The sequence below is a fragment of the Lycium barbarum genome, chromosome 11 (genome assembly GCF_019175385.1).
Source record: "Lycium barbarum isolate Lr01 chromosome 11, ASM1917538v2, whole genome shotgun sequence".
NCBI classification, from domain to species: Eukaryota; Viridiplantae; Streptophyta; class Magnoliopsida; order Solanales; family Solanaceae; genus Lycium; species Lycium barbarum.
The window spans coordinates 15,872,052-15,885,650 of NC_083347.1; the positions used below are offsets into that span (position 1 = coordinate 15,872,052).

Below are 13,599 nucleotides of genomic sequence, written 5' to 3' on the forward strand. Positions count from 1 at the left end.
ATGAGTTGCATTTTTTAGAGAAATGCCATTACTCTGCATTGCATTTTATCCGATGGGTTTAGCCTTTTACGAGTCACATGAGTATCACATGGATTTAGTACCGTTACTTTTTAAACGGGTTCTATTAGGGGAACCAAAAGTGCCCCACTTTAGCATAGTTAAGGGATTAAATATACTTAGTGTTATATTTAAGGGACCAAAATGAACCTACTCCCATAGATAAGGGATCAAATATGCTCAAGATAATATTTGAGGGACTAAAATGAACCTACTCTCATAGATAAGGGACAAGTTTAACCCAAAACTCTTCTTGATTGTATTAGTGGAAACTTATTTTGAATCAAAGCGGAAGGCTAAGTAGACACTTATTTTGAACCTGAGGGAGTACTGAAACTTTGAAACTTGTGACTATAAATAAGCTCATTACAGAGGAAATGAAAAATCTAAAGTTCAATTGTCTTAAAAATATAAAATGTTGGATATGTTTTTCAGCAGACTAAAAAATGATATCACATCAAATGAAAAGCGATACACAAATGGTTATAATACATGCAGAAAGAAACTAAAGAAAGATGAAGTCTTCAAAGCAAACAAAAGGGTAAAAAATTATCTGATGTCCTGCTTCATCTCTGACTGAAAAATAAAAGATTTCATCTACCCTCTGCAATGATGTCATCGAGCATTGGTGTTTCAGCACCTGATGGTGGATAATCTGTATCGACGGGTGTACTAGTACCCACTGATGGATTGTGCATTTGCGAAGAATGATTGGTCATGAAGGTCGTCGTATCATTAAACTTCCAGTCAGTCAGGTATCCAGGTTTGGAAGTCACCGCGGCAACCTCAGCATCTCCAGTAAGCATAGCTATTACACGGGACATTGAGGGTCGTAGTGCTGGGGATGTTTGAGTGCATAGTAGAGCTATCCCTATTACTTTTTTCACTTCATTTACATCAAATTCAGATAGATTTGCATCCACCAGCTTAGTTTGGTGCTTGTTCTCATGAAGCTGCCAAGCCTAGAACAGCAGTATACACAGGAGTCAATGATATGCGATGAATATGATTAGAACTAAATGATACATGTAGGAACCACAGTGCGATAAGTCAAAGCCTTAAAAGACAACAGAAGATTAAAAGTAGAAAAGTATGAATGCAAAGGACAAATTCTTCCATTTCGTTAATTCTACTTGGTGTTTGTTGAATATTCCATTATTACCATTGGATTAAATGCCTGCTAAGCTAGAAGTTGCGAACCACTTGCAGCATCAACCGAGAGTAAATACATATATTTCATTGTTCTAATTTTTAACTACGAGCAAAGAAGGAAAGGACTTTACCCACTCAAGAAGGTAGATCTTGGCTTCTTCCAAGCTCTGGTCCTTGTTTGGTCTACCACTGACGATCTCTAGAGCTACAACTCCGAAGCTAAACACATCAGCCTTCTCTGTCAGATGTCCGCGCATGGCATATTCTGGTGCAAGATACCCTCTACAAGAAAATAAACACGAGCTTCATGAAACAAAACCATAGGAAAGGAGTAAAAGATTTGACAGATCTTCAATTTTGAGGATCTTACATTGTGCCTGCAACACCAGTTTGTATATGAGTCTGTTTGTCATCGTAAAGTTTTGCCAATCCAAAATCTGAAATTTTAGGATTTAGGTCTGCATCAAGCAGAATATTACTAGCCTTGACATCTCGATGGACAATACGGACTCGAGATTCCTCGTGAAGATACGCTAGACCCTTTGCCACTCCCAAGCATATCTGGAAGCGTATTGGCCAGTCAAGATATAAAGATCCATTCTCTGCGCAATTGAAGTCAAAACCTCAATTCTATAAAAATGAGAAGTGTTTTTTCTTCTCTTATATGAGGAAAAACAGAAACTCCAAGATATTGTATTCATTAGTACCAAATAATGCTTGATCTAGACTCTTGTTTTCAAGATACTCATAAACAAGTAATCGTTTATCTCCCTCGATGCAGCAACCATAGAGTTTCACAAGATTACGGTGCTGTACAGCAGATATAGTGGCAATCTCTGCCACAAACTGACTCTTTCCTTGATGTGATGCCACAGACAGTTGTTTTACAGCAACAACCCTCTCATCCTCAAGTGTTCCCTATGGACCACAAAAGTTTGTTCAACGTTCAGACAATAGCAAAACTAAAGCAAACAAGAATGCACAAGTATTTAGTCACAAAACATTTCTTGATGGCAGAGATGCAGATTATTTGTTTGTTGTTCATGTGTTTTCGGGATATAAGTTAATCGAGGCCACAGCATCTACAAATGGAAATAATGAGATCACTCCACAGAAAAACATTGAAAAGAACATGGTCTATTTGAGAAACATGTGAGCTATAGGTGCAACAAACATAGTAATATTGGGAACACTAGTTACTTCAGCAATTCATGTGGAAGAATGGATTACCTTGTAAACTGGTCCAAAACCTCCTTCTCCAAGCTTATTAGAAATAGAGAAGTCACCAGTCGCAGCTCGAAGTTCTGAATAGCTGAAAGTGTAGGGTCTGGTATCTATCCCCAGGAACTCTGCAGAGTTGATGGGAAACATGTCATTAATAAGCCAAATGAATCAATCCCTGGGACTTACACACTAGGCATATACATTATACGTTATTTCATATGCTGAAAAAAACGAAGGAATGCATGAGGTGACTCCTTGCATTAATAACTCTTGCTCTTCAATTCATATGTATTACTTTTAACCACTCTCTAAATGGAAGTGTCAAAATCAAGATATGAACAAACATTTCCAGAAACTCTTCCAAAAAGAATCCTGAATGAAAGTGTTGCTAAGCAGACTTTTCTGTAAGATCCGGTCTTAGGCAGCTTCCAAGAGGCGGTTAAACTTCAAGAAAGATGAATCACTTAAAAGTCAAAAAATGGACGAACCATTCTAGATCAGTTTGCATTTCTCACCTTCATCCTCAAGAGCCTGCTGCTGTTTTCTTTTCTGAATTAGGTAACAGACAGCAATTACTGAAATCAAGCTTATGACTCCAAGGCCAACAACAACACCCACAATCAGACCAGTCCGGTTCTTTTTTGTAGTAGGAGGCTGGTTGCTAACAGTGGGAATAAAATCTGTAAAAAGCTTAGCAGTCTCAATACACTCTGCATGCCTACTTTTCAGAATCTAATTTACTTTGCACTGTACAGGATGTCTGCAATTCATGGATACCTGGGGTTGCGCTAATTGCTGATATAGAAGGTCCATATGTACCTTGTCTAGGTACACAGCAGGTCCCTTTTCCAGCCCAGAAAAGATGTATCTCGAGATGATTTTCAGAAACCTGAACTTTATATTGCTTTTGAACAGCTCTGAGGGAGCGTCCCCCAGCCTCCTTCCGAATGTCAAAATCTTTCAATTCCCGAATTCCCTGGAAAAAGTTGATCATAAAATTAATAAGTCAATTATGCTTTAAAGGTAGGAAAGGAGAAAAATATTATTTCTACTAAACATGCACTTTTGTTGTGAGCAGTATTAAATGGCTCAACACAGTGAACTAAGGTGGAGATTTTCATTTGGAGGAATGGAAAACGAAAGGAAGACAATATATCTCTGTTGAGAATATAACTAAGTAAATAAAGTGTGTTCTCTCTAACAGCTTAAGCTTTTAGATGAGATGGTCACACACTTCAACACGGTATCAGAACAGGCAGAGGTCTTGGGATCGAATATCACCGCTACCCATTATCAAAAAGAATTTTCACGTGCTTGGCTCATGAAAAAAAGGAATCAGGCCCGTACGTGAGGGGGCGTGTTGAGAATATAACTAAGTAAATAAAGTGTATTCTGTCTAACAGCTTAAGCTTTTAGATGAGATGGTCACACACTTCAACCGATCAATCAACAGTGCCTCAAAGTTGGGATCGGCTATATGAATCCTCAAAATCAAAGTGATACTCTTTCCGGACTCAAATCATTCCAATATTTCGTCGTTTATGAATAAAATGACTTCAAGGCAAATAAGATTTTCTCTATAGCCTTAAAATAAGACACGGCTAGAAAGACGCCCTACTAAAGATTCTGGAGCTCATGATTGTTCAGGTGTTCTGAAGGTAGCCCCTCTCTTGCAGGTTATGTACCAAATTCCTAAATATCAAAAATATATTTTTATTTTTTCTTCCCCGTGTTCAAGGTCCTCCATACATGGTTAGCTGGGGCGGTGAAGGGGCGCTGGACACTGAGCATAGCTCTCTTAACACACCTCGGGCTCTTATCTAATTAATAAATAAGAAATTATTGATCCATAGCCAAAACAGGAAATGACATCAATAACTGATATCTCGAGGCGTTTAGCAGTCCAATTCAGAAACAAAACCTGATTAGCATTGAGACATCAAAATCTTGAATTTTGAAAGCTCAATGCAATAGATAATAAAGCAACATACTGACTGAGGAGAAAACACCAAGCAACTATTCATGATTATCTTAGTGATGATCTTTGCTTTGCCGCTCCCAATTCTAAACCGCTCAAGATGATGGTTATCTAAAATGTAAAAGTATATTTAAAAAAATAATGCATACCTGTACATAGACGTCAAATATACGTCTTCCAAGACTATGCCAAGTTGTGGGATTTAAGATTTCTGACTCAGCAAACAGGAGGTTCACAGTGTAATTACCATTCTCAAGGCCCAAGCCATAGTATCTAAGTGATCCAGCGGAAATTCGTGCAGTTTGGAAGAGCTCCGAGTCCAAGGTGTTTGTAAACTGAGATGAGGAGAAGCTTGCGTAGTCCTGATCTGTACGGTCAGAAGGCAGACCAACATTACTAACAGCCCACCTCCCTGTATTAGTCATGAAATATGTCGCTGGACCCAGAGTCTCATTCTCCCTCTCATACAATATCTGATTAGTAGATGTTATTTGAGGTCCTCCACATTTAATTGCAAAGCTGGAATCTGTGAATTATGAAAATACATGCATGAGAATATAAGAAACAGTAAACAGTTTTATATTAGAACACTAGCAGTAGAATGAGTAGCAGATGTCCTACTTCACCTCCCCCTTCTTTTCTTGGTAAACGACATATCTTAAGAACAGAAAGCGTAGGGTCAATACTACAGATTTAGGTATATCATCTTAAATGGACCAATTCAACTAGATGGATACTGGCCATTCTTATATTTTGGTTTGTAGACAAAATGTATAGGACAGATATTTTCAAACTTAATCATATTAACGGAACCAGAAACTTGGAGTAGGATTTTTGTCATCAAGGAATTGTATGAAGCACTTACATCTCGGAGATCCCCGATTGCAAGGGAAATTCCGCTGAAGACAATTTAACCCCGAAGGCAGAGAACTGAAATTAAAGGAAGTATCCACCTGTTTAAGTCTTCGAATACAGGGACAATTATAATTGCACAATTGTTGACAACTTAAATTCGGATTACCTGCTGTCTGATTGTTCTATTGTAAAGTTGTTGCCAACTAAATTTCTGCAAGTTGTCAAGTATCAGTATTAGCATGATGATCACAGTGGAAACTGGGACCAAAAGGTAGGGGAAAAAGGAGTAGGCAAGCATTATATAAATTCAGCTTTTCTCATACATACAATTGCAGATTTTGCTCATTGATCCAAGTAGGGAAGCTTCCAGATAACCCATTGTATGATAAATCTCTACATGAAAAGATGGGATATTAAGAAACAAATACTAAAGCATTTATTTCATCCTAGAAATTATTACTCAATAAACTTTATGGTGATGGGATTAAGTTAAACAGAGATAGTGGCATCTAGAAAGATAGACAAAAAGGTGTTTAGCAATAAAATTTAGACTTATGCGGCTGGATTTGCAGCATCAGTTCAAGAAGGCTTTTCAATGGTACATCTTGAAAATTCCAGGCTGCAACCCTCTAAAGGCCATAAGATAAAAAGACATCTTGCCCAAAATGCATTCAAGGAATGCGTTCTGGGGTCCTCCAAGCTAACTGACCTAACGGGCCGTCTGGCATATGACGTTAGTTCAAATCGCGTTCAAAGAATGAGTTTTATAAACGTAGTCATGAAATGCAACTTGTAAAACACAATCAGTAAATGCAACTTCTAAGTCGCAATATCTGAACGTGTTTTACCCCTTCCAGACCACATTGCAGAGAATATCCATACTGTATTCTGCTTAATAAGATAGAGAAAATGCTTGAAAAGCATATTCGTTCCAACAAAAATGATATTTGACGCCTTGATGATGAAATCATATAAAAACAAGAGTTACACACATAGTATGGAGGGACTGCGTCTTCTGAGCTGGCAGGACGCCTGTTAGCTTGTTATCACCAAGAAACCTGATGATTGAATAGGGCTTTAGCACATGAAGACATCGTTATGGTGGCATCAAAGATAAGCAGAGATTAAATCATCTATTACAAGTGAGTCAGCGAAGTCATATTGAAAAGTGCATCTGGAATAAGCCCAGTCAAATTGTTGAAGCTCAAATCCCTGAGAAAAAGATAAATATAAGTTAGCCCAAAGGATTAATATGTGATCAACGAGGGGTTCTATGTCTTCCACTAGAATTCGAGTTGAATATAGTAGCAGGACGCATGTTAGAAGTTTTTATGCTCAGGCATATCATGCCATGGTCATATAATTAAGTGAGATAATAGGAGTTCATCCACAATACTCAGGACTTACGAAGTTTATATGAACGTTATGATGCTCAGAACTTACAGTAGTGACAAGCTCTCATATTCTCCAATGTTAGGTGGGATGGAACCTGAAATGTTGTTATTTCGTAAAACCCTGAAATATCAAATTTAGTTTGTCAGAGAAGAAGAAAAGAAATAAAATGTCAAGCTTTGTAGCATGTGGTGCTATATCATGTTCCTTACAGCTTGCTTAGAGACTTCATATTCCTGAGAAAGTCAAATGAAGAGCTCCCATTGGATAGATCACTTATTCTCCTGTTAGTTATGCAGAAGAGGAAAAATCAGATTCTGCTAAATGTAGAAGTGGACTTTAAACTATGAGCAAAACATAAAAGTCATTAAAACTCACAGCTCGACCAAAGAGGTTAAGTTGGAAAAGGAAGCTGGTATTGGACCCTCAAAAGCATTTCCTTGGAGCCTCCTGCGGCAATAGAAAGAGAAGTCACGGACTATGCTAGATAGGAGATGCAGTAATGGCATTATAGCAGTGCTGCATGAAAAAAGTAAGACACCATTCTCAAAAGAATTCGAGAATACAAACTGGACATAGTTCAAGTAACTGTGGTCTCACAATGTAGTAAGCTTTGTCCAATTATTCCCAATGAAATCAGGAATCCTCCCTGTAAAATCATTACCTGAAGCTGACCTGAAAGCGCGAACAGTTAAGTTTCCAGTGAGATTCACTACACACAAATTTTGTCCAAGTAAAAGTTGGGAAGATAAAGAAGGAACATGTGACAAGAGAGCTCTTACACAGTAGCCAAGTTCTGCAGTTTTGCGAACGTCAAGGGTATTGGACCACTAACACCGTTTGCGTCGATATAACTACGCAAGGAAACAGTTTTTTCTTCAGAAAAGATAAAAAACTATTAAAGAAGGTCAAGAGAAAATAACTTATAGTAAAACTTAACTTTTCATTGTCCACATATGATGCTTTCTCTATCATATGCATGTTAGATATTGTTTCAGACATGAGATCTGTTGGAGAAATAGTTCAACACGCCATTGATCCTATGTTTGATGTAAACTCTGATGTCTTTGTTAGAGTATGTTTTATTGTTTGGCATCTGTTTTGTCTCAACAGTGTGCTATATATTCCAATTTATACTATTTTTTCTTCCTTTCTATTTCTTTTAAAAAAAAAAAAAAGGGGGGGGGGGGGGGGGGGGTAGGGGAAGGGGAAGGGATTATAATGTGGGGAATCGAACCCTCACCAACAAGGTGAAAGTTTAAGTAGTCAACCAACTGAACTACTAAGATCCCCTCCTTCCTTTCTATTTCTGTACCGGATGTTGCAAGTTCAAATTAAAATTTTAAAGCTTCAGACATATAGAACGGATGAGAAACAAAAGAAAGAGGGGCAAGAAAGATGGATGCTAACATACCTAAAATGAGAGTTATATGTCTTGGCCATGTTGTTTTCTGCATCTTTTTATTATTCATGTGACAAATATTAACAACCTGGCATAGCTTATCATATTCTTCAGATGAAGAATGATTACTTTATATAGAAAACCAGAGATGGATTTAATTCCTATACTCCTCCACTGGCATGAAAATAGAGCAAGCAGAACATAGACTGCATTAGATCATTGACAACCTCCTGCTCTACAATATAATATCAGGGACTTGCATTTGATGTATAAACTAAAACAATTGCAATACACCAGATTCAATATGATATTCATAAACATATAATATTTCCATGCAAAATGCTAAAATCTAACAATTAAGATCAGTTTTTAAGATGTAAAACAGTGCATCATAACTTACATCTGTTCCAGTCTTGTTAAGTTACCAAGCTCTGAAGGCAGAGGTCCAGAGAAGTTGTTTGCGCCGAAACCACTGCAGCACAGGGAAACTTACATCCTTTGAGATGAATAAATGCAAAAGAAATGATCAATAGAAATCGATGCTTTTCATGCATTAACGATCTATCATGAAACCAAGGGTCCAAAGGACATAATTTTGAGAACATACAATGATCTTAAGTCACTCAGCAACCCAAGTTCCTTTGGAAGCTCCCCTGATAAAGCATTAATGCCAATGTTTCTGGAGACACAAAACATTTAAATTATTCCAAACATTTGGATACCAAAAATATCACGAGTATAAATAACTGAATTAGAGTAGACTTACAGGTATTGCATCCGAGTCAGATTGCCAATGGATGGGGACAGTGTGCCTGTTAAGTAATTTCGGCCCAAATTGCTGCAATTTATAACTAAAATATCAGTAGCGGGGAGATAAAACATGAACAGGATATAATAAAACTTCACTTAGGACGAAGCAAGTACAGATCATTGAGGAAGGTAAGGCTCCATAATTCATCTGGAATTTCACCCACGACGTCCAATTCAACAATCCTCCTTTAAATGGCGATTGAAAAGAGAAGTCAGAGTTACATGTTAAGTAAATATCCCGAACACTACATATTGCATACAAGAAAACATAGCAGCAATATTAAGATTCTTTGAGATCAAACTTTTAAAAAAATAGAGATGGATCCAACATGTAACTAGTAAGCGTGCGTGTGTCTAGGAGTGTATAAAGACAATCTAAATAATTTTTTTTTAAATGTCTCTCTCTATATGTATATACATTAAAAGTAGCACCTCTTACCTCTAAAACTTTTTTGTATCTTAGACAAATGTCATTAAAGTAAAGAACGCGGACCAAAAAACTAAGGGATGACAAAAGGCATGGGCTATGACTAGCAGTAAGATTGAGCAGAGGTAGAGCTACAGGTTCGTTGGAAAACTATATTGTATATACGAAGTCAAAATTATTATTTGTGTATATATAATAGTTGTTGAACGATTGAGTAGGGGAAAAGAGTGACTTACAAGCCAGTGATATGACAATGAGTGGCAGAACAAACATAGCATTTGATGGCGGGTGGATTAATATCTTGGATCAAAGTTAAACCAATGGCGGCTCCACTGCATAACTCACCACTAATGTTCCACTGATTTGTTGCAGAAATGCCCCATTTTTGGAAGATGGAGTTCAAAGCACGGGCTGCAGCATCAGTAACTCACAACTTTGAGAATCTAATTAAAGATGCCAAGATAAAAGATTCACAAACTTGATCTTGTTGTCACAATGAACAAATGCTCCTTGTGGCGCTTAGTGGTGGCTGAGCCAACAAAATTTCAAAATATTAAAAGGTAAACATACAGAGAAGATAATTCAATATCTATCATACATGCATAAATAATGGAGTCGTTTTGATCGTGCATATACAGTGTAACTTTCCAGCAAAAGACATTTGAAGGGATCGTGCCCCTGGCTGGCTAGCTCTTCACCACAAATATGAATTTAAGGTCACCGACAAGGACTATGGTAGGATACAATCTCGCCTGCGAATTCAGATTAATTGGGACCTCAATGGGCACGGGTGAAAAATGAAAATATAGTATGAATTTAAGGTTGGTGAAAAGAGGCCACATAAAAAGGTACAATACGAAGTAGTACTCCCAATTCAATTGAATGCCCTCATCTTTAAAGTCTTCAAATATTGTCTTAAAAACGGATTTTGTTATACACGTCATATTTTATATAATAAAATCAGATGAGACTACCTTTACAGATTCAAATGCATCTTTTTTCTTAGTATTATGATCCAAAAACAAAAATCACTCGTGGACCCTGAAATCAAATCAAAACATTCAATTTGAAATGTAGAAATTTTTGTATTTAAATTTACTCCTAGTCCAATTTTATATGACAGTGTGTAGACTGGACAGGAAATTTAGAAAACTTATTAACTTGGCTTAAGAAACATATTGGTGATAGAAGAAATATAAATATCTTTTTTAAGAAACACTAAACCAAAATTCAAATTTTGAATTATTATACGAATTTATATTTTTTTAAATTGTGAAAAATTATATAAAAATATTCCTAGTGAAATAATGATTATATTGAAATGCTTCAAAATTAAACAACATCACATAAATTTTAAATTAAGGAATATTCATACAATCAAAGGGAAGCATATGTAATAAACGAGTTTAAGTGATCGTGTATAAGTTTTTATATCATCACTTAAAATTGATCTATAATAATTAGTAACTCTTCAAATCAAGCATGATTTAGTAATCGGGTAGTAGAGTGAAAGGATATTATAATAAATTAAATTTTATTGATATAGTAAAATTATCCTTCTATTTTTGGTTCCTTAATAGGCTTGCCAAGTCAATACATGACAAGTAAAAATGGCCGGAAGGAGTATTTTTTACTTGAATACAGTAAGTTTTTTAGTGTTATATGACCAATATTTATTTGTTCACTAACATATATTGTTATTGTTATTTTAATTTTAAATACTTCAGTTTTGTAAAAATATATAATACTTCCTTCGTTCCAATTTATTTGATTGGTTATGAAGTTTAAAAAGGAAAGATACTGGAACTTTGAAACTTGTAGTTTAAGTCTTTAAGACACGTCACAAATTTATGTGGATATAAAACAATTTCATTAAAGATAAAATGAAAAATTGAAAGAGTCAAAAATGCTTGTCACCTATTCGAAATAGGTCAACTTTACCTTTGATGCGTTTTTGGCTCAAAAATGCTCTCGGTGTTATTTTTTTTGCAAAAAAAATTACCCTCTATTTCGGACAGTTCAGGACAAAATTGGCCGGCCCACTTTTCCTTTTTATAGGAGCTACGGTTTGTAGGAAATGTATTTTTGAGTTATTTGGCTAGTTGGAGGATATTTTTTATCCAAAATCGTAACCGTAAAAGTATTTTTAAGCCAAAAATATGACGGATGAAAAAATTTAACCTATTTCTGATAGCTCAAGGGTAATTTTTGACCCTTTTCCCTATTAGATATAAAGATATCATTCTTTTCTAACCAAACTAAAAAGAAGAGTATCACATCAAATGTGACAAAGGACATAGAGATAATGTTGGGTTGGTTTAGCCTAGCAGATTAACAGAAGCTATCTAGCCTACAAGGTAGGAGTTCAACTGAACCTCAAATTTTCGGTGTGGAGCCTAAATTTCTGTATAAAAAATTATTAAAATTGGAAAAAGTAGTAGAAATGAACCCCAACTTAAAAAATATAATGGGTTGCTAAAAATCTTAATATTGAACCCATAAAATTTAAATTCTGAATCCGCCTCTGGACAGATAGTACGTATTTCAACTAGCTCTAACAACACATGAAAATCCATTTCAACCCGCTCAAATCAGAGTCAACCAGCCCATTTGTCACCACTAGCCGTAATTTTAACTTGGCATATGTCAAGAGATGATTATAAGTGGATTATGAATCGTTTGATAGTAATTAAGAACTTGATTGGAAAACAGAGCAAGAAGAGAGAGGAAATATCGGAGGCGAGAGTTTTATCCGAACCCTCTTCGATGAAAAATTACGTTGTATGTATAAAGTTGAAATTATTTTTTACTCTGCGTTTACTTCTTTATATTTTACGCTGAAAATACTGACTTCGCCACTGAATCTAAGCAGTTGATGAAGTGATAGAAAAAAATAAGGGAATGGGAACGCACCTTCAGCCGGATCAGTGGGGAGACTAGTTGTGTTTCTTTGAGCTACCGCTATCTCCACCAGTAGACTAAACATGATGAAGAAGTAGAAGCTTAGCCCGAATACAGCATATCTTCCCCTTGCCTTCATCTCTGCCTTGTTTAATTGAAAAACTTTATTGAATTACTGTTTGATTGGTGACTCATATATATATATATATATATATATTATGTTATCGTCATAGTGCGATTGCTGATTTTGCCAAACATGCAACTCTGCCACTGACTTTTTTTGTCGGCTGCTTTCCTAATAATTGAGGTCAGTATGGCGCACTAAATACACCTGTTCAATACTCCTCGGTTCAAAATAAGTGTTTACTTTGTCTTTTATACACCTTTTAAAATAATATTAATTTCTAAACAAAAATAAATATTTTAACTAAGTTATCTTTAATTAAATAAATATTACATAATCAATATAGTTTCTTGATCACATAAAAACTCACTTATTTAAATAGGATAAATTAGAAGAATTTTTTTATTTTTTTATTCGGTAAATAAACACTTTTTGGGTTGGTGATAGCCAATTCGAGTTTTCCAAAGAAGGAGGAACACTTGGTAACCTTCCGTAGTTCGGTGGCTAAGACTCAAATAGACTTTTTACTCCTTAGGAAGGATGATAAAGGTCTGTGCAAGGATGGTAAGGTCATTCCGAGCGAATATCTTACAACCCGACATAAGCTCTTGGTGATGGATTTAGCGATCAAGAGGACGAGGAAGAAGAGGGTCGTGGAGGACCGACCTAGGATCAGATGGGGGAGTTTGACCACTATTAGTGCCCTGGAGATGGGAGAGAAATTGAAGGATATGGGGGCCTGGGATAGTAGTGGGGATGCGACCAGTATGTGGGATAAGACGGCTAGTTGCATTAGGGTGGTAGCAAGGGAAGTGTTGGGGGTCTCGACAGGTAGTCGTGGTCAGCATCGAAGGGACTGGTGGTGGAATGGAGAAGTTCAAGGGAATGTGGAAGCAAAGAAAGTGGCGTATGCGAAGTTGATAGAAAGCAAGGATGAGGTGGAGAAGTGGACGAATACAGAACTTTATAAGATGGCGAGGAAGGAGGCGAAGTTGGCGGTTTCGACGGCAAAAACGGCAGCTTTTGAACGCATGTATGCTGAACTAGAAGAGAAAGGAGGGGACCAGAAATTGTTCAGGCTAGCTAAGGCGAGGGAGAGAAAGGCACGTGATGTGGATCAAGTAAAATGCATCAAGGACGAGCATGGCAAAGTATTGCTAGAGGAGACTGTCATTAGACGGAGATGGCAGTCATACTTCTCCAAACTCTTGAATGAAAAAGGGGACAGAGACATTGTGTTGGGTGATTTAGAACATACAGGAAGGCGTCGCGACTTT

At 36.6% G+C, this 13,599-nt stretch overlaps 1 protein-coding gene across 2 annotated transcripts; it reads right to left on the bottom strand.

Annotated features, from left to right (window-relative positions):
* Positions 1-385: 385 nt before the first annotated feature.
* On the bottom strand, positions 386-12,467 carry LOC132616756 (probable LRR receptor-like serine/threonine-protein kinase At1g56140). Of its 2 annotated transcripts, XM_060331405.1 has the most exons (25): positions 12,211-12,348; positions 9,896-10,049; positions 9,534-9,708; positions 8,985-9,056; positions 8,827-8,898; positions 8,668-8,739; positions 8,461-8,532; positions 7,441-7,512; positions 7,259-7,333; positions 7,037-7,108; positions 6,871-6,942; positions 6,710-6,781; positions 6,407-6,478; positions 6,259-6,324; positions 5,594-5,659; positions 5,433-5,477; positions 5,277-5,341; positions 4,561-4,937; positions 3,211-3,409; positions 2,949-3,113; positions 2,440-2,558; positions 1,917-2,127; positions 1,580-1,811; positions 1,341-1,491; positions 386-1,019 (listed from the first exon to the last, which is right to left on the bottom strand). In XM_060331405.1, exons 2-25 carry the CDS (start codon positions 9,927-9,929, stop codon positions 651-653), a joined length of 2,997 nt encoding a protein of 998 aa, XP_060187388.1. In that variant the 5' UTR covers positions 9,930-10,049; positions 12,211-12,348; the 3' UTR covers positions 386-650. The 2 variants fall into 2 exon arrangements, with proteins under 2 accessions (XP_060187388.1, XP_060187387.1); XM_060331404.1 differs by lacking the exon at positions 9,896-10,049 and having other exon boundaries at positions 12,211-12,467.
* Between the last annotated feature and the right edge of the window lie 1,132 nt (positions 12,468-13,599).

Coding starts and splice junctions, on each gene's coding strand:
- LOC132616756 (XM_060331404.1), bottom strand. CDS start 12,337: ATGAAGGCAAGGGGAAGATATGCTGTATTCGGGCTAAGCTTCTACTTC. Junction 6,782..6,870: donor ATGAAGTCTCTAAGCAAGCT/GTAAGGAACATG, acceptor TTGATATTTCAG/GGTTTTACGAAATAACAACA. Junction 1,492..1,579: donor ACTGGTGTTGCAGGCACAAT/GTAAGATCCTCA, acceptor ATTTTCTTGTAG/AGGGTATCTTGCACCAGAAT.